Source organism: Zeus faber (genome assembly GCF_960531495.2).
Source record: "Zeus faber genome assembly, chromosome: 21".
NCBI lineage: Eukaryota > Metazoa > Chordata > Actinopteri > Zeiformes > Zeidae > Zeus > Zeus faber.
This window is the reverse complement of record NC_137208.1, coordinates 1,482,337-1,505,222: the sequence shown is the minus strand read 5'-3', so window position 1 is coordinate 1,505,222 and position 22,886 is coordinate 1,482,337. Positions and strand designations below refer to the sequence as shown.

General features: G+C 43.7%; 1 protein-coding gene across 1 annotated transcript in view; it reads right to left on the bottom strand.

The window, feature by feature from the left end:
- camk1da (calcium/calmodulin-dependent protein kinase 1Da) overlaps positions 1 to 9,549 on the bottom strand; it is a gene marked incomplete at both ends in the record, with an annotated part of 50,152 nt that extends 40,603 nt beyond the window's left edge. The window contains one exon of the mRNA XM_080022293.1: positions 9,455 to 9,549. Coding sequence (XP_079878419.1) covers positions 9,455 to 9,549 — 95 coding nt within the window. The remainder of the gene's footprint in view (positions 1 to 9,454) is intronic.
- Positions 9,550 to 22,886: the final 13,337 nt, after the last annotated feature.

Below are 22,886 nucleotides of genomic sequence, written 5' to 3'. Positions count from 1 at the left end.
CCCACTGAGCACGAACCCACTGAGCACTAACACACTGAGCACTAACACTAACCCACTGAGCACTAACACACTGAGCACTAACCCACTGAGCACCAACCCACTGAGCACTAACCCACTGAGCACTAACACACTGAGCACTAACACTAACCCACTGAGCACTAACACACTGAGCACTAACACTAACCCACTGAGCACTAACACACTGAGCACTAACCCACTGAGCACTAACACACTGAGCACTAACACTAACCCACTGAGCACGAACCCACTGAGCACTAACACTAACCCACTGAGCACTAACACACTGAGCACTAACACTAACCCACTGAGCACTAACACACTGAGCACTAACACTAACCCACTGAGCACTAACACACTGAGCACTAACACTAACCCACTGAGCACGAACCCACTGAGCACTAACACTAACCCACTGAGCACTAACACACTGAGCACTAACACTAACCCACTGAGCACTAACACACTGAGCACTAACACTAACCCACTGAGCACGAACCCACTGAGCACTAACACTAACCCACTGAGCACTAACCCACTGAGCACGAACCCACTGAGCACTAACCCACTGAGCACTAACACACTGAGCACTAACACTAACCCACTGAGCACTAACACACTGAGCACTAACACTAACCCACTGAGCACTAACACACTGAGCACTAACACACTGAGCACTAACACTAACCCACTGAGCACTAACACACTGAGCACTAACACACTGAGCACTTACCCACTGAGCACTAACACTAACCCACTGAGCACTAACCCACTGAGCACTAACCCACTGAGCACTAACCCACTGAGCACTAACCCACTGAGCACTAACACTAACACACTGAGCACTAACACTAACCCACTGAGCACTAACACACTGAGCACTAACACACTGAGCACTAACACTAACACACTGAGCACTAACACACTGAGCACTAACACTAACCCACTGAGCACTAACCCACTGAGCACTAACCCACTGAGCACTAACCCACTGAGCACTAACACTAACCCACTGAGCACTAACACACTGAGCACTAACCCACTGAGCACTAACACTAACCCACTGAGCACTAACCCACTGAGCACTTACCCACTGAACACTAACACACTGAGCACTAACACTAACCCACTGAGCACTAACCCACTGAGCACTAACCCACTGAGCACTAACACACTGAGCACTAACACTAACCCACTGAGCACTAACACACTGAGCACTAACCCACTGAGCACTAACCCACTGAGCACTAACCCACTGAGCACTAACCCACTGAGCACTAACACTAACCCACTGAGCACTAACCCACTGAGCACTAACACACTGAGCACTAACACTAACCCACTGAGCACTAACACACTGAGCACTAACCCACTGAGCACTAACCCACTGAGCACTAACCCACTGAGCACTAACCCACTGAGCACTAACCCACTGAGCACTAACCCACTGAGCACTAACCCACTGAGCACTAACCCACTGAGCACTAACCCACTGAGCACTAACCCACTGGGTGCGTATGAGCTCGTGATGAGGTTGCAACTTGTACGTTCCAATAATGACAATTCCAACAAAATTCCCCAATTTTGTCTTTCCCAAATTCCAAAGAAGTGGTGCTGAGATTCTGAAGGAGAGACCACCCTGACAACACCTACATGAACACACACACACACACACACACAGTGGAACAGTGAGGGAGGCGTCCTCTCTAGAGAGGAGCTTCTCTAGAGGGTTGAACGTTCATATTTTAATGAAACTTTCTTTCAATTTTTATTGTTTATAACATTGTTTTACTTTATTTTTATTGTTAATTATCAACTCAGTGAAAGTTTTTTCTAGTTCACTGAAGATGAAGTTAAGTTAAAGTTAATTTATAGGTTTGTTGTACATTGAATATTTCTTTATCATTCATTTTTAGGTTTATTTGAAGTACTTTGTGTTTGTAGGTTCACATTTATTGTTTGTGTTTCAATTTGTTATTGTTTATTTACATTTGATTTGTTTTGCGTCATCGTATGTTTGCCATAATTAATTTGCTAATGTTCAGCTCTCTCTCTCTGTCTCACTCTCTTTGTGTCTGTCTCTCCTCTTTGAAGCGGGTGTGGGACGGGCGTGGCCGTGTTGACGCCTCACAGCGATGTGACCTGAGGTGCAGCGTTCCAGCCGCACCGCTCACCTTCCATTTTGATCAGTGTTTACAAAGCCTTTCCTGCCACGCCCACAAAAATGATCCCACGACTCGGGAGTCACTCCGACAAAAGAGTCAATACTCAACCCAAAAACCCAAAACAATTACGAATAATTACTAAAATAACAGGAAGAATTAGTCCGGAAGAAGTCATAATTCATATTGAATGTGAGTGATTTACTCTCCGCATTCCACTGATATAAATCATCCTGACACGATGAAATGCTTCCTGTGAGAGTTGCGTTCCCGACGGGGAATCGAACCGACTCTTGTTCCTCCTCTGGTTGAGGGTGGAGGAAGTCCTCCCTCGCTCAGCGTGCGTTACACCCACCCGACCCAACCAAGCCAGAGTGGGACAAAGGCAACGACTCTTTTTAGCCAGTGAGTCGTCAGGAAGCCACTCCCCAAAAGAAGTGGAACCTTTGTCACGACTGATAGTTGTGACTTTCAGAGTGAAACTTGTTGTGATGGACACAGAGCTGCTGTTCTGCTGGAGCTCATCACCTCATCACTCAGTGCAGCCTGCCAGTTTGGAGCTTGCAACGCAGGAGCTGCTGTTCTGCTGGAGCTCATCACCTCATCACTCACTGCAGCCTGCCAGTTTGGAGCTTGCAACGCAGGAGCTGCTGTTCTGCTGGAGCTCATCACCTCATCACTCACTGCAGCCTGCCAGTTTGGAGCTTGCAACGCAGGAGCTGCTGTTCTGCTGGAGCTCATCACCTCATCACTCACTGCAGCCTGCCAGTTTGGAGCTTGCAACGCAGGAGCTGCTGTTCTGCTGGAGCTCATCACCTCATCACTCACTGCAGCCTGCCAGTTTGGAGCTTGCAACGCAGGAGCTGCTGTTCTGCTGTAGCTCATCACCTCATCACTCACTGCAGCCTGCCAGTTTGGAGCTTGCAACGCAGGAGCTGCTGTTCTGCTGGAGCTCATCACCTCATCACTCACTGCAGCCTGCCAGTTTGGAGCTTGCAACGCAGGAGCTGCTGTTCTGCTGGAGCTCATCACCTCATCACTCACTGCAGCCTGCCAGTTTGGAGCTTGCAACGCAGGAGCTGCTGTTCTGCTGGAGCTCATCACCTCATCACTCACTGCAGCCTGCCAGTTTGGAGCTTGCAACGCAGTCATTTCTCGTTTATCTTATTTATGACCGAGTTCTGGAGATTTCGCCGTCGCCCCTCAGGGCCCCGTCACCGGCTCCAGATTCACTGAAGTAGAACAGCAGGAAGAAACAGATGCAGTTACCATGACAACGGCCAAAACAAACATCCATCAGTCCATCCCTCCGTTGATCCTTCCATCCCTCCCCCCAGAAGCTTGCTTGCTGTCTTGCTTTACTACGCTGCTCCACCAGGCTGCTCCACCAGGCTGCTCCACCAGGCTGCCCCACCAGGCTGCCCTACCAGGCTGCTCCACCAGGCTGCCCTACCAGGCTGCTCCACCAGGCTGCTCCACCAGGCTGCCCCACCAGGCTGCCCTACCAGGCTGCTCCACCAGGCTGCCCCCGTCAGGCGGAGCACTGCTCAGTTCTTTAAAAACAACATAAAAACTCTTTTGTGATCAAGAACTTTACAAGGAAGTCGTGTCCCAGTCAGAGCCTGATCTTCATGCTACATCTTTATTTCTCACTCTCGGTTCTGTTTGTCTGTCTGTCTGTCTGTCTGTCTGTCTGTTTGTTTGTTTGTTTGTTTGTTTGTTTGTTTGTTTAGCTTTTACATTTCATTTGCACAAGTCTTTCGAAACGCCGACTCGTCTGGTTCCGCCCCAAATGACCCAACTGTGGGATCCTCAGGTATCCGCAAGAACCGCCGCTAGACCCACGTGACGCCTGACCCCTGACGCCTGATCCCTGACCCATGACGCCTGACCCCTGATCCCTGACGCCTGACCCCTGGCCCCTGACCCCTGACGCCTGACCCCTGGCGCCTGACCCCTGGCGCCTGATCCCTGACGCCTGACCCCTGACCCCTGACGCCTGACCCCTGACCCCTGACGCCTGACCCCTGACCCCTGGCCCCTGACCCCTGACGCCTGACCCCTGGCGCCTGACCCCTGGCGCCTGATCCCTGACGCCTGACCCCTGACCCCTGACGCCTGATCCCTGACCCCTGACCCCTGACCCCTGGCGCCTGACCCCTGGCCCCTGACCCCTGACGCCTGACCCCTGACCCCTGGTGCCTGACCCCTGGCCCCTGACCCCTGAGGCCTGACGCCTGACCCCTGGCCCCTGACCCCTGACGCCTGATCCCTGACCCATGACGCCTGACGCCTGACCCCTGACGCCTGACACCTGACGCCTGACGCCTGACCCCTGGCCCCTGACCCCTGACGCCTGATCCCTGACCCATGACGCCTGACGCCTGACCCCTGACGCCTGACACCTGACGCCTGACGCCTGACCCCTGGCCCCTGACCCCTGACGCCTGATCCCTGACCCATGACGCCTGACCCTGACGCCTGACCCCTGACGCCTGAAGCCTGACCCCTGATCCCTAACGTCTGACCCCTGGCCCCTGACCCCTGATGCCTGACCCCTGGCCCCTGACCCCTGATGCCTGACCCCTGGCGCCTGATCCCTGATGCCTGACCCCTGGCCCGTGACCCCTGGCGCCTGATCCCTGACCCCTGGCCCCTGACCCCTGGGGCCTGACGCCTGACCCCTGGCCCCTGACCCCTGACGCCTGACCCCTGGCGCCTGATCCCTGGCGCCTGATCCCTGGCCCCTGACCCCTGACGCCTGACACCTGACGCCTGACCCCTGGCCCCTGACCCCTGACGCCTGACACCTGACGCCTGACCCCTGGCCCCTGACCCCTGACGCCTGACCCCTGGCGCCTGATCCCTGGCGCCTGATCCCTGGCCCCTGACCCCTGACGCCTGACCCCTGGCCCCTGACCCCTGACGCCTGACACCTGACGCCTGACCCCTGACGCCTGACGCCTGACCCCTGACCCCTGACACCCGATGACCGGTGCCGCCCTCCTGGACGTGTTATCGTCACGGGATTTGGCCGCAAAAAGGGATTTAGAGCTTGGTGCGTCAGTGATTTCAGGTGGTGATGCAAGACTCAGGGAAGATGAGCTCATAGCCAACAAATCCTTGTAACTTCTGAGCCATGACAACAAGTTCAGCTCAGTTCTCTCTGTCTCTGTATCAAGGCTGTCATTTACCACTTGGCGTCTTAATCATTCATTTCCATATTTAGAGGGAGGGTTAGTAGAGGTCTCATTCACACACACACACACACACACACACACACACACACACACACACACACTCACACACAAACAAACAAACACAAACACACACACACAAACACACACTCACAAACACACTCACAAACACACACAAACACACACACACTCACACACACTATTCAACTTAAAGACATAAGTTGCAGTTGGACGGCTGAGTAAAAAATTGAGAGATGGACTGATAAAGAGGAGTGAAGGATGAAGGAGTGAAGGATGAAGGAGCGAAGGAGTGAAGGATGAAGGAGTGAAGGATGAAGGATGAAGGAGTGAAGGATGAAGGATGAAGGAGTGAAGGATGAAGGAGTGAAGGATGAAGGAGCGAAGGAGTGAAGGATGAAGGAGTGAAGGATGAAGGAGTGAAGGATGAAGGATGAAGGAGTGAAGGATGAAGGAGTGAAGGAGTGAAGGATGAAGGAGTGAAGGATGAAGGAGCGAAGGAGTGAAGGATGAAGGAGTGAAGGATGAAGGAGTGAAGGATGAAGGATGAAGGAGTGAAGGATGAAGGAGTGAAGGAGTGAAGGATGAAGGAGTGAAGGAGTGAAGGATGAAGGAGTGAGTGAAAGAGTGAAGGAGTGAAGGAGTGAAGGATGAAGGAGAGAGTGAAGGAGTGAAGGATGAAGGAGTGAGTGAAGGAGTGAAGGAGTGAAGGAGTGAAGGATGAAGGAGTGAAGGATGAAGGAGTGAAGGAGTGAAGGATGAAGGAGTGAAGGAGTGAAGGATGAAGGAGTGAGTGAAAGAGTGAAGGAGTGAAGGAGTGAAGGATGAAGGAGTGAGTGAAGGAGTGAAGGATGAAGGAGTGAGTGAAGGAGTGAAGGAGTGAAGGAGTGAAGGATGAAGGAGAGGTGGAGGGATGGAAGTAGAACACTCTATTAAGGGCGTCGTGGCCCAGTTGAGGCTGCTTTCCCACAATGCACCAGCACTCTGTCCTTCCTCTCTATTCCTCCTCCTCCTCCACCTCTATTCCTCCTCCTCCTCCACCTCTATTCCTCCTCCTCCTCCACCTCTATTCCTCCTCTACCCCCCCCTCCTCCTCTTCCTCCCAAAACAAACTAACTCTCCTCATGGAGCCGCTTTGCATTGTGGGAAATCCACATCGTCCTCATCAAAATGAAAAATGGAAGAAAAAGAATAAAATGAAATAAAATTAAAAGTCAAATTTAAATAAAATGATAACAAAATAAAATAAAAAGTAACATTTAAATAAAATGATTATAAAATAAAATAAAGTTACATTTAAATAAAATAATAATAAAATAAAATAAAAAGTTGAATTTAAATAAAATGATTATAAAATAAAATAAAGTTACATTTAAATAAAATAATAACAAAATAAAATAAAAGGTCAAATTTAAATAAAATGATAATACAATAAAATTAAAAGTGTAATTTAAATAAATTTATAATAAAATAAAATTAAAAGTGTAATTTAAATAAAATGATAATAAAATAAAATTAAAAGTGTAATTTGAATAAAATGATAATAAAATAAATCAAAACATTGAATTAAAATAAAATGATAATAAATTAAAATAAAATGGAATAAAAGCTCTAATTAAATTAAAGAATAATAATGAAATATAATAAAAAGTCTAATTAAAATAAAATAAAATAAAATAAGAATAATATAAAAAGATTTATTTTAATGACATTTAAACACACACACACACACACACACTGTCCCCCGGTGATGCTGCCACTGTTGAATTATTCAACAGTGAGCGATGGACGCACACAAATAGAAAACAAACACACACACACACACACACACGCACACACACACACACACACACACACACACTGGGCAAGAAATGAGACACCGAGGATAGTCCCACACAGGTGGAGGATGGTGCCAGGACACACACACACACACACACACACACACACACAGTACAGTTGGGGTTAATCCAACGCTGTGTCAGAGCGTTTGCAGCCGAACCGCTCAGGAAATGAGTCAGTGAAAACGGATCAATCAATAAATCAACCAATCAATCAGTCAATCAATGAGCCAATCAATCAGCTAGTGAGTGCAGCAGCCAGTGAACATGATGATAGGTGGATGAATGCAGCACCGTCACATCCCACTCAAGTAAAGGGGAGAACACACACACACACACACACACACACACCTTTTCCCCATCCTGGTTCATCCTTCCTCCATGTTCCTTCTTCATGTTTTTGGGTCGTCAGTGATGTCACATGGAGGTCGTCAGTGATGTCACATGGAGGTCGTCAGTGATGTCACATGGAGGTCGTCAGCGATGTCACATGGAGGTCGTCAGCAATGTCACATGGAGGTCGTCAGCGATGTCACATGGAGGTCGTCAGCGATGTCACATGGAGGTCGTCAGTGATGTCACATGGAGGTCGTCAGCGATGTCACATGGAGGTCGTCAGCGATGTCACATGGAGGTCGTCAGCGATGTCACATGGAGGTCGTCAGCGATGTCACATGGAGGTCGTCAGCGATGTCACATGGAGGTCGTCAGTGATGTCACATGGAGGTCGTCAGTGATGTCACATGGAGGTCGTCAGCGATGTCACATGGAGGTCGTCAGTGATGTCACATGGAGGTCGTCAGCGATGTCACATGGAGGTATCGCACCTGAGCACCGTGGGGAATCGAACCCAGGACCCTCTCGCTGTGAGGCAGCAGTGCCAGCACCATCGCGACCCAAAACGGCTCCGAACCGTCACACTGTGTGCTTGCTCAACGGCACTAGGGAAGCCAGTGGAGCAGGATCGGGCTCGAACCCTCAACCTCTCAGTACAGCTCTCTCTCTCTCTCTCCATTCATTTCCTCTTCTTTTGCTCTTTTTCTCGTCTCCCGTTTACTTCGCTCCTTAACTCTCCTCCACCTCATCTCCCTTCCCTTATATCCTCATGGACAGATATATAGATGACAGACAGACAGACAGACAGACAGACAGACCGATAGATAGACAGACAGACAGACAGACAGACCGATAGATAGACAGATAGATCGATAGATAGATAGATAGATAGATAGATAGATAGATAGACAGACAGACAGACAGACAGACAGACCGATAGATAGATAGAAAGGACCAGGACAACCCCTGACGACCTGTGGTCTCATGTGTCGCCATGGAAACCAGATGTAAACACAGTGAGTCCACTCTCACCACAACCAGGGTTAGGGTTAGGGTTAGAGTTAGGGTTTCCCTTCATGGGAAGGGGAGCCAGGTCTAGTCCCTCTGGTTGGATCCACCAGAAGAACGACTGCAGCACAAAGTGTTGAAACAGTGAATGTTGCTGTGATAGAAAGGTGTAGAACACACAGTGCATGGCAGCTTGCTGCGTATGGGAGCTCACAGTGTCCATGCTGACCCCTGTCCACCCCTGAAAGCACCTACAATGGACACGTCAGCGTCACAACTGGAGCATGGAGCCATTGAAGAAGGTGGAGGTCTGATGAATCACCTTTTCTTCTACATCATGTGGATGGGTGATCAGTATATTTCTTATGAATTTATGAATAAAAGTTGTATATATATTTTTTTATCAATATTGCGGTATTGTTTTGTCAGTGATTATCATCATAATACATTATCCCATAATGTCCAGTCATCTTGATGTCGAGTCACTAATCCCAACCTCCTGGAAAACTGTGCTTTTCTACACCCCCCCCCCCACCTCACAGGCCTCCAACTGCACCCTCACACCTCATCCCATAATAATAATAATAATAATCATAATCATAAGAAGAACAAGAACAAGAACGGTAATAATGGAGCAAGAGGCGGAGCTCAGTATAGAACACGCTCAATGAGGAAGGAAAAAAATATATAACAAAATAAACACATAATAATAACAAATATTAAAACAATGATGAAATAATACAATTATAACAAAGTAATAATGAAATATAATGAAATAATGATATAACAATAACACAATTAATAAAATAAAATAATAATAATAATAATAATAACAACAATGAATGAATTATCCTAAAGTTGCCCTGGGTCCACTCACGTTCCGAGGACCTCCTTGAAGTGGAAGATCCTCTTGATGTCGTCCACTTGTTTCTTCCACGTCCCCTTACCGGACTCTCCGTTCTCCCGGGCCATGGTACACGGTGCAGCGGGGACACCGGGCTGCGGACCCCGCCACGGTCCCACGGTCTCAGGATCCCACGGTCCCCACGGAGCCGAAAACCCCGGCGTCCGGTCCGGTGCAGTCCGGTCCGTGACCGTGCGCGGTGCCACCGACTGCGATCTGCGGCGAGTCCTGCGCCGCGCACCGGATCCTTCCCCCCGCCCCCCGCGGCCCCGCCCCCCGCGCTGCAGCCGCACCAGCCCCGTTCAAATGATGCGAGACACGCGAACGAGCCGCTCCTAGTGAACGAGAAAGTGACTCGAGAGTCTGGAGTTCACGCCGCCGGCTTCACACTGAATCCGACCAGAGCTTGAATGGAAAACCAACGTTCCACACGAATGACAGTTCTACAGGCCCCGTGCAACGACGCATCCCTCCATAGAGACATAGTAGAGAGCAGATACACTCTATGTACTATATGTACTGTATACACTGTATACACTATATGTACTATATACACTGTATACACTATATACACTATATATGCTATACACTATATATACAAAATATACTATATACACTATATATACTATATACACTGTATAAGCTATACACTATATATACAAAATATACTATATACACTATATATACTATATACACTGTATAAGCTATATACATTATATATACTGTATACACTGTATACACTATATATACACTATATACACAATATACGCTATACACTATATACACTATATATACTATATACACTGTATACACTATATACACTATATATACAATACACGCTATACCCAATATATACGATATAAACTATATACACTGTATACACTATATACACTACATATACTATATACACTGTATAAGCTATATACATTATATATACTGTATACACTGTATACACTATATATACCATATATACAATATACGCTATACACTATATACACTGTATACACTATATATATAATATACGCTATACACTATATATACGATATATACTATATACACTGTATACACTATATACACTATATATACTATATATGCTATACACTATATATACAGTATATACTATATACACTATATATACTATATACACTATATACACTATATATACTATATACACTGTATACACTATATACACTATATACACTGTATACACTATATACACAATATACGCTATACACTATATATACGATATATACTATATACACTGTATACACTATATACTGTATACTATATACACTGTGAACTTGAACTTGTATACACTATATACAGTATACAATATGTACTATACACACTATATATACTATTTACACTATATACACAACATATACTGTATACACTAAATACACGATATACTGTACATCTCATCTCATCACCGTTCTCAGTCTCGTTCCCACATTCTGTCAGTATTCACTACACTAGCATCTCAATGGCCACGCCCCCTTACCGTGAAATAACACTATATATACTATATACACTGTAGATACAATATACACTATATATACTATATACACTGTAGATACAATATACGCTATATATACTATATACACTGTAGATACAATATACGCTATATATACTATATACACTGTAGATACAATATACACTATATATACTATATACACTGTAGATACAATATACACTATATATACACTATATACACTGTAGATACAATATACACTATATATACTATATACACTGTAGATACAATATACACTATATATATACCAGCCACGCCCCCTTACCGTGAAATACTGGGTCCTCGCTTATCGACCAATTGACTTAAGGACCTGGCCCTCGGAACGGAACTGGGTCATTATATGTATATGTGTATATATATATATATATATATATATATATATATATATATATATAAAACTTGGTCGTTAAGTGAGGAGCACCTGTATAAATGTTATATATGTATATATATATAACTTGGTCGTTAAGTGAGGAGCACCTGTATAAATGTTATATATGTATATATATATAACTTGGTCGTTAAGTGAGGAGCACCTGTATAAATGTTATATATGTATATATATATAACTTGGTCGTTAAGTGAGGAGCACCTGTATAAATGTTATATATGTATATATATAGAACTTGGTCGTTAAGTGAGGAGCACCTGTATAAATGTTATATATGTATATATATATAACTTGGTCGTTAAGTGAGGAGCACCTGTATAAATGTTATATATGTATATATATATAACTTGGTCGTTAAGTGAGGAGCACCTGTATAAATGTTATATATGTATGTATATAGAACTTGGTCGTTAAGTGAGGAGCACCTGTATAAATGTTATATATGTATATATATATAACTTGGTCGTTAAGTGAGGAGCACCTGTATAAATGTTATATATGTATATATATATAACTTGGTCGTTAAGTGAGGAGCACCTGTATAAATGTTATATATGTATATATATAGAACTTGGTCGTTAAGTGAGGAGCACCTGTATAAATGTTATATATGTATATATATAGAACTTGGTCGTTAAGTGAGGAGCACCTGTATAAATGTTATATATGTATATATATAGAACTTGGTCGTTAAGTGAGGAGCACCTGTATAAATGTTATATATGTATATATATAGAACTTGGTCGTTAAGTGAGGAGCACCTGTATAAATGTTATATATGTATATATATATAACTTGGTCGTTAAGTGAGGAGCACCTGTATAAATGTTATATATGTATATATATATAACTTGGTCGTTAAGTGAGGAGCACCTGTATAAATGTTATATATGTATATATATAGAACTTGGTCGTTAAGTGAGGAGCACCTGTATAAATGTTATATATGTATATATATATAACTTGGTCGTTAAGTGAGGAGCACCTGTATAAATGTTATATATGTATATATATATAACTTGGTCGTTAAGTGAGGAGCACCTGTATAAATGTTATATATGTATATATATATAACTTGGTCGTTAAGTGAGGAGCACCTGTATAAATGTTATATATGTATATATATATAACTTGGTCGTTAAGTGAGGAGCACCTGTATAAATGTTATATATGTATATATATATATAACTTGGTCGTTAAGTGAGGAGCACCTGTATAAATGTTATATATGTATATATATAGAACTTGGTCGTTAAGTGAGGAGCACCTGTATAAATGTTATATATGTATATATATAGAACTTGGTCGTTAAGTGAGGAGCACCTGTATAAATGTTATATATGTATATATATAGAACTTGGTCGTTAAGTGAGGAGCACCTGTATAAATGTTATATATGTATATATATAGAACTTGGTCGTTAAGTGAGGAGCACCTGTATAAATGTTATATATGTATATATATAGAACTTGGTCGTTAAGTGAGGAGCACCTGTATAAATGTTATATATGTATATATATAGAACTTGGTCGTTAAGTGAGGAGCACCTGTATAAATGTTATATATATATATATATAGAACTTGGTCGTTAAGTGAGGAGCACCTGTATAAATGTTATATATGTATATATATATAACTTGGTCGTTAAGTGAGGAGCACCTGTATAAATGTTATATATGTATATATATAGAACTTGGTCGTTAAGTGAGGAGCACCTGTATAAATGTTATATATGTATATATATAGAACTTGGTCGTTAAGTGAGGAGCACCTGTATAAATGTTATATATGTATATATATAGAACTTGGTCGTTAAGTGAGGAGCACCTGTATAAATGTTATATATGTATATATATATAACTTGGTCGTTAAGTGAGGAGCACCTGTATAAATGTTATATATGTATATATATATATAACTTGGTCGTTAAGTGAGGAGCACCTGTATAAATGTTATATATGTATATATATATAACTTGGTCGTTAAGTGAGGAGCACCTGTATAAATGTTATATATGTATATATATAGAACTTGGTCGTTAAGTGAGGAGCACCTGTATAAATGTTATATATGTATATATATAGAACTTGGTCGTTAAGTGAGGAGCACCTGTATAAATGTTATATATGTATATATATAGAACTTGGTCGTTAAGTGAGGAGCACCTGTATAAATGTTATATATGTATATATATAGAACTTGGTCGTTAAGTGAGGAGCACCTGTATAAATGTTATATATATATATATATAGAACTTGGTCGTTAAGTGAGGAGCACCTGTATAAATGTTATATATGTATATATATATAACTTGGTCGTTAAGTGAGGAGCACCTGTATAAATGTTATATATGTATATATATAGAACTTGGTCGTTAAGTGAGGAGCACCTGTATAAATGTTATATATGTATATATATAGAACTTGGTCGTTAAGTGAGGAGCACCTGTATAAATGTTATATATGTATATATATATAACTTGGTCGTTAAGTGAGGAGCACCTGTATAAATGTTATATATGTATATATATAGAACTTGGTCGTTAAGTGAGGAGCACCTGTATAAATGTTATATATGTATATATATAGAACTTGGTCGTTAAGTGAGGAGCACCTGTATAAATGTTATATATGTATATATATAGAACTTGGTCGTTAAGTGAGGAGCACCTGTATAAATGTTATATATGTATATATATAGAACTTGGTCGTTAAGTGAGGAGCACCTGTATAAATGTTATATATGTATATATATAGAACTTGGTCGTTAAGTGAGGAGCACCTGTATAAATGTTATATATGTATATATATAGAACTTGGTCGTTAAGTGAGGAGCACCTGTATAAATGTTATATATGTATATATATAGAACTTGGTCGTTAAGTGAGGAGCACCTGTATAAATGTTATATATGTATATATATAGAACTTGGTCGTTAAGTGAGGAGCACCTGTATAAATGTTATATATGTATATATATAGAACTTGGTCGTTAAGTGAGGAGCACCTGTATAAATGTTATATATGTATATATATAGAACTTGGTCGTTAAGTGAGGAGCACCTGTATAAATGTTATATATGTATATATATAGAACTTGGTCGTTAAGTGAGGAGCACCTGTATAAATGTTATATATGTATATATATAGAACTTGGTCGTTAAGTGAGGAGCACCTGTATAAATGTTATATATGTATATATATAGAACTTGGTCGTTAAGTGAGGAGCACCTGTATAAATGTTATATATGTATATATATAGAACTTGGTCGTTAAGTGAGGAGCACCTGTATAAATGTTATATATGTATATATATAGAACTTGGTCGTTAAGTGAGGAGCACCTGTATAAATGTTATATATGTATATATATAGAACTTGGTCGTTAAGTGAGGAGCACGGTTTCACGTCGCGTGGGAAAAAAAGGACCAAACGCTGAGAGTGAAAGGAAAGAGCCACGTGAGCGTCGACGTTGGTAACCTCCTTGTGTGAAATGAGAAACTCATTGACTTCCTGTGGCCTACACGGGCGTGGCTCATGCTCCGCCGTATGATGGGATGTTTGTTATGAACAAGCTGCAGAGGATGAGCGTCAAACATCTCTCACTTCCACCCATTCACAGCTTCAAGTTCTCTCCCCTCCATCAGGACCACTCCTTTCCTCAGAGTGAGTGTTGAAGGACCGACTCCCATCTGCAGAGCGGAAGCGCCTGTTGCTATGGCGACGAGCGGGGTCTGGACGCGGAAAGCCAGTTCGCAATGCGCCAAAGCGCGTCTCTCACTTCCTCCATTGTTCACCAGGTCAACTTAAAACGTTTACAACTTTCTCTACTATAGCTTTACTTTTCACCACGTCTCTTTTCTGGAAATAATGAATAAATAAACAAACAGACAAACAAATAAATATATTAACGCTTTTAAACAGTTTCAGACACTTCAGCCTCTTATAACCTGTATATATACACATATATATATATATATATATATATATATATATATATATATATATATATATATATATATATATACTGTATAGATATATATATATACAAACATTTATTCATTTATTATTTTTATATTTATTTATGTATTTATTAATTTATTTTTAACAATCTGGTGTCATTTCTCACAGCCTTTCATCTATTACCATTAAATTATCATCATTATATTATCATCATCAAAGCATATCATTATTATATGTCATTATCATAATTATATCATTATTATATTACGACCATCAAAGCACATCATTATTACATTATCATTATTGTATTATCATTATCGTTATTATATTATCATAGCAAATCATTATTATATTACCATAAAACGTCGTTATTATGTTTTCATTATCATTATTATCATTATTATATTATCAGTATCATCATTATAGCATATCATTACTATCATATCATATCATTATTATAACATATCATTATCATACCATTACCATTATTATAAAATATCATTGTTATATTGTGATTATTATATTATCATTATAAAACATATCATTATCACTATTATATAACCATTATCATTTATATATTATCATATCATTATTATATGATCATTCTCATAGCATATCATCATTATATGACCACCGTCAAAGCATACCATTATTACATTGTCATAATTATATTATCAAATTCAATATTTGATTATCATTATTATATTATCACCACAAAGCATACCATTATTACATTGTCATAATTATATTATCAAATTCAATATTTGATTATCATTATTATATTATCACCACAAAGCATACCATTATTACATTGTCATAATTATATTATCAAATTCAATATTTGATTATCATTATTATATTATCACCACAAAGCATATCATTATTAAAATATCATTATTATATTATCATGTTCAAGTTCAACTTCAAGAGATTAGGGGCCTTAGGGGCCGCCTGAACGAGCACCTCGTGTCGATTGCGCCCATTTTATTATTTTTAATATTTTCATTATTAGATAATCATGATCATATCCTTATCATTATTATATTATCATTATCAAGCACATCTTTATCATTATGTTATCATGACCATGTTAACATTATGACATATGATCATTATTAAATTACCATTATAAAATTATTATTATCAAATCATTATTATTATTATATTGTGATTATAATAGCATATCAATAATATATTATCACCATCAAAGCATATCATTATTATCATTATATTGTCATTATTATTTTATCATCATCATTATTATTATCATTATTACATTGTCATTATTATATAACCATTATCATTGTTATTTTATCATTATTATATTATCATTGCATCATAGCGTATCAATATTATATTATCATCATATCATAGCATATCATTATTATAGCAAATCATTATTATATCATATAATTATTATCATTATTTTATTATACTATATGGTTATTACCTATTATCCTCAAATTAAAAGTTCTATATTCAATTTAAAAAGTAATTAGATAATGTTTTCTATTTTTTTAACCCATGTTGTTTTAGCTTTATTCAACTTAAAGTGGACAACATTCAAATTCTCAATTTGAAGTTGAGAAACCCCAATTTAAAAAACTTATTCTAGAATGAATTTGATTATTTCTGGTTGTTTTAAACAGACCAGGTGGTCAACCAACGTGAGGTCCGGGACCCCCTAGGGGTCCCCCCAGAGGCTCCAGGGGGTCCAGGCTAAAATGTTTAATATTTAAACTTTAACAATATTGATCTGATTGGGATCCCAATATTGTACTGAACTGAAGCAAGATGGACGCCCAGCCTTCACTAACACCTTTAGGAGGAGAGAGAGACGGAGAGACAGAGAGAGAGAGAGAGACAGAGAGAGAGAGAGAGACAGAGACAGAGAGAGAGAGAGAGAGAGAGACAGAGACTGAGAGAGAGAGACGGAGAGAGAGAGAGACAGAGACAGACAGAGACAGAGAGAGAGACGGAGAGAGAGAGAGAGACGGAGAGAGAGAGAGACAGATAGAGAGAGAGACAGAGACAGAGACGGAGAGAGAGAGAGAGACAGCGAGAGAGAGAGAGACAGCGAGAGAGAGAGAGACGGAGAGAGAGAGAGAGAGAGACAGAGAGAGAGAGAGAGAGAAAGGAGGGTTGGAAAAGACTGAGAGGAGGATGGAGGAGGAGGGAGAGGAGGATGGAGGAGGATGGAGGAGGAGGGAGAGGAGGATGGAGGAGGATGGAGGAGGAGGGAGAGGAGGATGGAGGAGGAGAGGAAGGCAGTGAGGGTGGGGGAGGGTCCTCCTCAGTATTCCAGCTGCAAAGGACTGCAGAGCCCCCCGCCTCCCCCTGCGTTGACTCAGCAAGTCTTTAAGTTTCACTCTGCACCACCCTCCACCCTCCCCCCTCCACCTCTTTTAAAAGATGATTACCCAAACATTGCAGGATGAAGAGGAGGCTGGGGGAGGGGGGCATCACGATGCTGGTTGTTAAACAGGATGGAGGGAGAAGAGGAGGGTGGAGGAAAGGGAAGGAGGACAGAGGGAGGAGAGGAGGAAGATGGAGGAAAGAGGAGGGGTGGAGGGAGGAGGATGATGGGGAGGAGAGGAGAAGGTTGAGGGGGAAGAGGATGATGGAGGAAAGAGGAGGAGGGTGGAGGGAGAAGTGAAGGATGGAGGAAAGAGGAGGGTGGAGGGAGAAGTGGGGGAGGCTGGGATGAGAGGAGGAGGATGGAGGGAGGAAAGGAGGATGGAGAGAAAAGGAGAAAGACGGAGGAAAGAGGAGGAGGATGAAGGGAGGAGAGGAGGATGGAGTAAAGGGGAGAGAAGGATAGAGGAAAGAGGAGGGTAGAGGGAGGATAGGGGGTGAAGGAAAAAGGAGGAAGATAGAGGGAGAAGTGGACTATGCAGGAAAGAGGAGGGTGGAGGGAGAAGTGGAGGAGGATAGGATGAGAAGAGGAGGGTGGAGGAAAAAGGAGGATGGAAGGAGAAGAGGAGGAGGTTGGAGGGAGGAGAGGAGAAGGATGGAGGAAAGAGGAAGGGATGGAGGGAGGATGAGGATGGGGGAGGAGAGGAGAAGGGTGAGAGAGAAGTGAAGTAGGATGGGGTGAGAAGAGGAGGGTGAAAGAAAGAGGAGGAGGGTGGAGGAAAGAGGAGGAGGGTGGAGGAAAGAGGAGGGTGAAAGAAAGAGGAGGAGGGTGCAGGAAAGAGGAGCAGGGTGGAGGAAAGAGGAGGGTGAAAGTGCAGATTTAGGAAGTTTATTTATATTTAATATCTGTTCATATTTATGAATGTTCCCCCCATGAGACTTCCTCCACATTGATTTAACGCAAAGCTTTTTAAGTTGGATGTTCCCCAAACAGCCGACTCCTCCACCCAAATCCTCCACCCAAATGTTGGAGGTCACACCAGAGGGGGAGAATCCGGGTTCGGAAAGTAAACTCTGGGATTCAGTCAGTGGATGGTACGCCAGCTAGCATCAAGTAGCCTGGCAGTATTTCCCTTTTTCTAACTTCCTGTTCACCACTTAAAGTGTCAGAAACCCATAAAACTGTGATTATTATTATTGTTGTTGTCGTTGTTTATAATATTCTTGCCATTTTTTTGCCTCAAAGTGTCTGGAACACGACAACCCCCGAACCCACAAATGTGGTTGCAGTCTCGTTGGAATGGGGCACTTCAGACATCCTGTGGTGCAAGTTTGATCCACATTGATCAACACTTGTGGCGGAAATGAGTGAAAAACCATTGCATATTTCCTTTCATTTAATTTAGAACATTGGCGTACTCACCCTGTGAGCCCACCACCTGCATGGATAGGCATTGGGGTCGGGTGCAATGCCAGTTGGGCGGCGGGCAAAGGCGGGGGCCTGGGCCTGCTGATCCTCGGCATCGCAGACTGGTTCTAGAGACGTGGAATGTCACCTCTCTGGCGGGGAAGGAGCTGGAGCTGGAGCTGGTGCGGGAGGTGGAGCGGTACCAACAAGATAAAGTTGGGCTCATCTCTATGCACAGCACTGGCTCTGAAACCAAACTCCTGGAGAGCGGCTGGACTCTCTCCTGTTCCGGAGTTGCCCAGGGTGAGAGGCGCCAGGCGGGTGTGGGGATACTCACGAGCCCCCAGCTGAGTGCCGCTCTGTTGGAGTTCTCCCCAGTGAACAAGAGGGTCGCCTCTATGCGACTACAAGTTGCTAAGGGGAAAGCTCTGACTGTTGTGTGTGCTTATGCACTGAACACCAGTTCAGAGTATTCAGTCTTCTTGGAGTCTCTGGCTGGCATCCTGGAAGGGGCTCCCTCTAGGGACTCTATAGTTCTACTGGGAGACTTCAACGCTCACGTGGGCAACGATGGAGAAACCTGGAAGGGGGCGATTGGGAGGAACGGCCTGCCTGATCTGAATCCGAGTGGTGCTTTGTTATTGGACTTCTGTGCTAATCATGGATTGGCCATAACGTACACCATGTTCGAGCATAGGGTGGCTCATAAGTGTACGTGGTACCAGACCAACTTCAACTCCCACCTCCGGAAGAATTTTTCACGTATCCCAGGGGAGGTTGGGGACATGGAATCCGAGTAGGTCATGTTCAAAACCTCCATTGCAGAGGCGGCTGCTAGGAGCTGTGGTCGGAAGGCAGTCGGTGCCTGTCGTGGTGGTAACCCAAGAACCCGTTGGTGGACACCAGCAGTGAGGAAGCCGTCAAGCTGAAGAAGGAGGCCTTTCGGGCTTGGCTGGCCCAGGGGTCTCCCGAGGCAGCAGACAGGTACCAGCAGGCTAGAAGGGCTGCGGCGTCAGCAGCCACTGAAGTAAAAACCCGGGTGTGGGAGGAGTTCGGGGAGGCTGTGGAGAAGGACTTTCGTTTGGCCTCAAGGAAGCTCTGGCAAACTGTTTGGCGACTCAGGAAGGGAAAGCAGGGCTTGGCTTAGGCTGTGTTCAGCCGGGGAGGAGAACTGCTGACCCGGACTGGGGATATTGTCGGGCGGTGGAAAGAGCACTTTGAGGAAGTCCTGAACCCGACCAATATGTCCTCAGGGGAACAGAGTCTGACGACTCGGGGGAAGTCTCGTCCATATGCCTGGCAGAGGTCTCTAAGGCAGTTAAAAAGCTCCTAGGGGGCAACGCGCCGGGGGTGGATGAGATTTGCCCTGAGATGCTGAAGGCTCTGGACATTGTCGGGCTGTCTTGGTTGACACGCCTCTTCAGTGTCGCGTGGATGTCGGGTACAGTACCTTCGGAATTGCAGACCAGGGTGGTAGTTCCCATTTTTAAAAAGGGGGACCGGAGGATGTGCTCCAATTATAGGGGTATCACACTACTCAGCCTCCCCGGGAAAGTATACTCCAGGGTGCTGGATAGGAGGCTCCGGCCGATTGTGGAACCTCAGATTCAGGAGGAGCAATGCGGATTCCGTCCTGGACGTGGAACAGTGGAGCAGCTCTTTACCCTTGCAGGGTTGCTGGGGGGGTCGTGGGAGTTTGCCCATCCAGTCTACATGTGTTTTGTGAACCTGGAGAGGCTTTCGACCGTGTCCCTCTGGGGATCCTGTGGGGGGTACTGAGGGAGTATGGGGTACCAGGGGCGTTGGTACGAGCCATCCGGGTTGTACAACCAAGTGAGAGCTGGGTTCGTATTCTCGGCACAAAGTCAAACACGTTCTCAGTGGGTGTTGGACTCTGCCAAGGTTGCCCCTTGTCACCGATTCTGTTTGTGATATTCATGGACAGGATCTCAAGGGGCAGCCGAGGTGAGGAGAGTGTCCGGTTTGGGAACCATAGATTTGCAACTCTGCTTTTTGCAGATGTTGTGGTTTTGTTGGCTTCATCAGAGCGTGACCTCCAGCATGCACCGGGGCGGTTTGCAGCCGAGTGTGAAGCGGTCGAGATGAGAGTCAGCACCTCCAAGTCTGAGGCCATGGTTCCCTGCCGGAAAACGGTGGATTGCTCCCTCCGGGTTGGGAGCGGGTTGCTTCCCCAAGTGAAGGAGAAGATGGGGAAAATGGTGAGATGGACAGGCGAATCGGTGCGGCATCAGCAGTTATGCGGGTGTTGTACCGGACCGTTGTGGTGAAGAGGGAGCTGAGCCGGAAGGCAAAGCTCTCAATTTACCAGTCCATCTACGTCGCAACCCTCACCTATGATCATGAGCTCTGGGTAGTGAATGAAAGAACGAGATTGTGAATACAAGCGGCCGAAATGAGTTTCCTCCACGGGGTGGCTGGGCTCAGCCTTAGAGATGGGGTGAGGAGCTCGGACATCCGGAGGGAGCTGAGAGTAGAGCCGCTTCTCCTTTGCATCGAAAGGAGCCAGTTGAGGTGGTTTGTGGCATCTGATCAGGATGCCTCCTGGGAGCGTTCCTTTGGAGGTTTTCTGGGCACGTCCAACCAGTAGGAGACCACGGGGTAGACCCAGAACACGCTGGAGGGATTACATTTCCCAGCTGGCCTGGGAACGCCTCGAGGTCCCCCAGGAGGAACTGGAAAACGTTGCCGGGGAGAAGGGGGCCTGGAGCTCCTTGCTCAGCCTGCTGCCACCGCGACCCGGCCCCAGATAAGCGAAGGAAAATGGATGTATGGATGGATGGATGGATGGATGGATGGATGGATGGATGGATGTTGGCATACCTTGAGGACCCCATCACCGTACCGGAGGAGCCGATGCAGCGTTCATTGTAAACTCAGAAAATTGTAACTCGTGTGGCGTTTCACAGAACCTGTAATACTGTTATACGTACCTATCATGACAATGTGTATTGCTGTCTGCAGCTATATTTATCAAAGGTCGAGGTCTCGTTATGAGCATAATTAGTGAAAAGCTGTTACAATTTCACTGGAAGTAGAAGAAAGTCTGAGGGGTGGGGCGCTTCGTGACATCATCATCTGAAGTCCAAGCTTCGTCTCTTGGAACTCATTCCCATCCAGCCACTTGTGCCCTGCGGACTGCACAACGTTCACAGGCAACCCCAGCCGATGCTGCGTTTCATAGAAACTCGTTAAACTGCCAGTCATACTGCGTTTCACAAAACCTAGAAAACTATAATCTGTCACAGAAGGCCTTTTCGCGTCACAGAACTTGTAAGAAGCTTTGGAACAAGCGTCCTTTTCTTCAGTCTCCTGCATCCAGGAACGATAATAGTTTTTAAAACCCCTTTGAGGAACATTTAAACTCAATGACACGACAACATCATTCAGTGACTTAAGTCCACGGTGATACATGAGCATGAGTAATACACACGTGAAAAAACACATGAAAAATAAAGATAGTTCATTTAAAGTAAACAGGTCGTTATTTAAACATAATTTATTTCCAAAACATTAAATCTGCGCACAAAAAGCCAAACAATGTCCCTCCGTCCCGACGGACTCCCAGTGACGCTGAATGTCGACAGGTTTTCCTCAGTGCGATGCCCCCGTGTGGCACGACGCAGGACGGCTGCATTTTGTAACTCGTGCTGCGTTTCACAGAACTTGGAAAACTTGAATACATACCTAAAAGGAATAAACTGGAGCCTGTGTAATACAGCCTGCAGCTACAGTATATTTATTA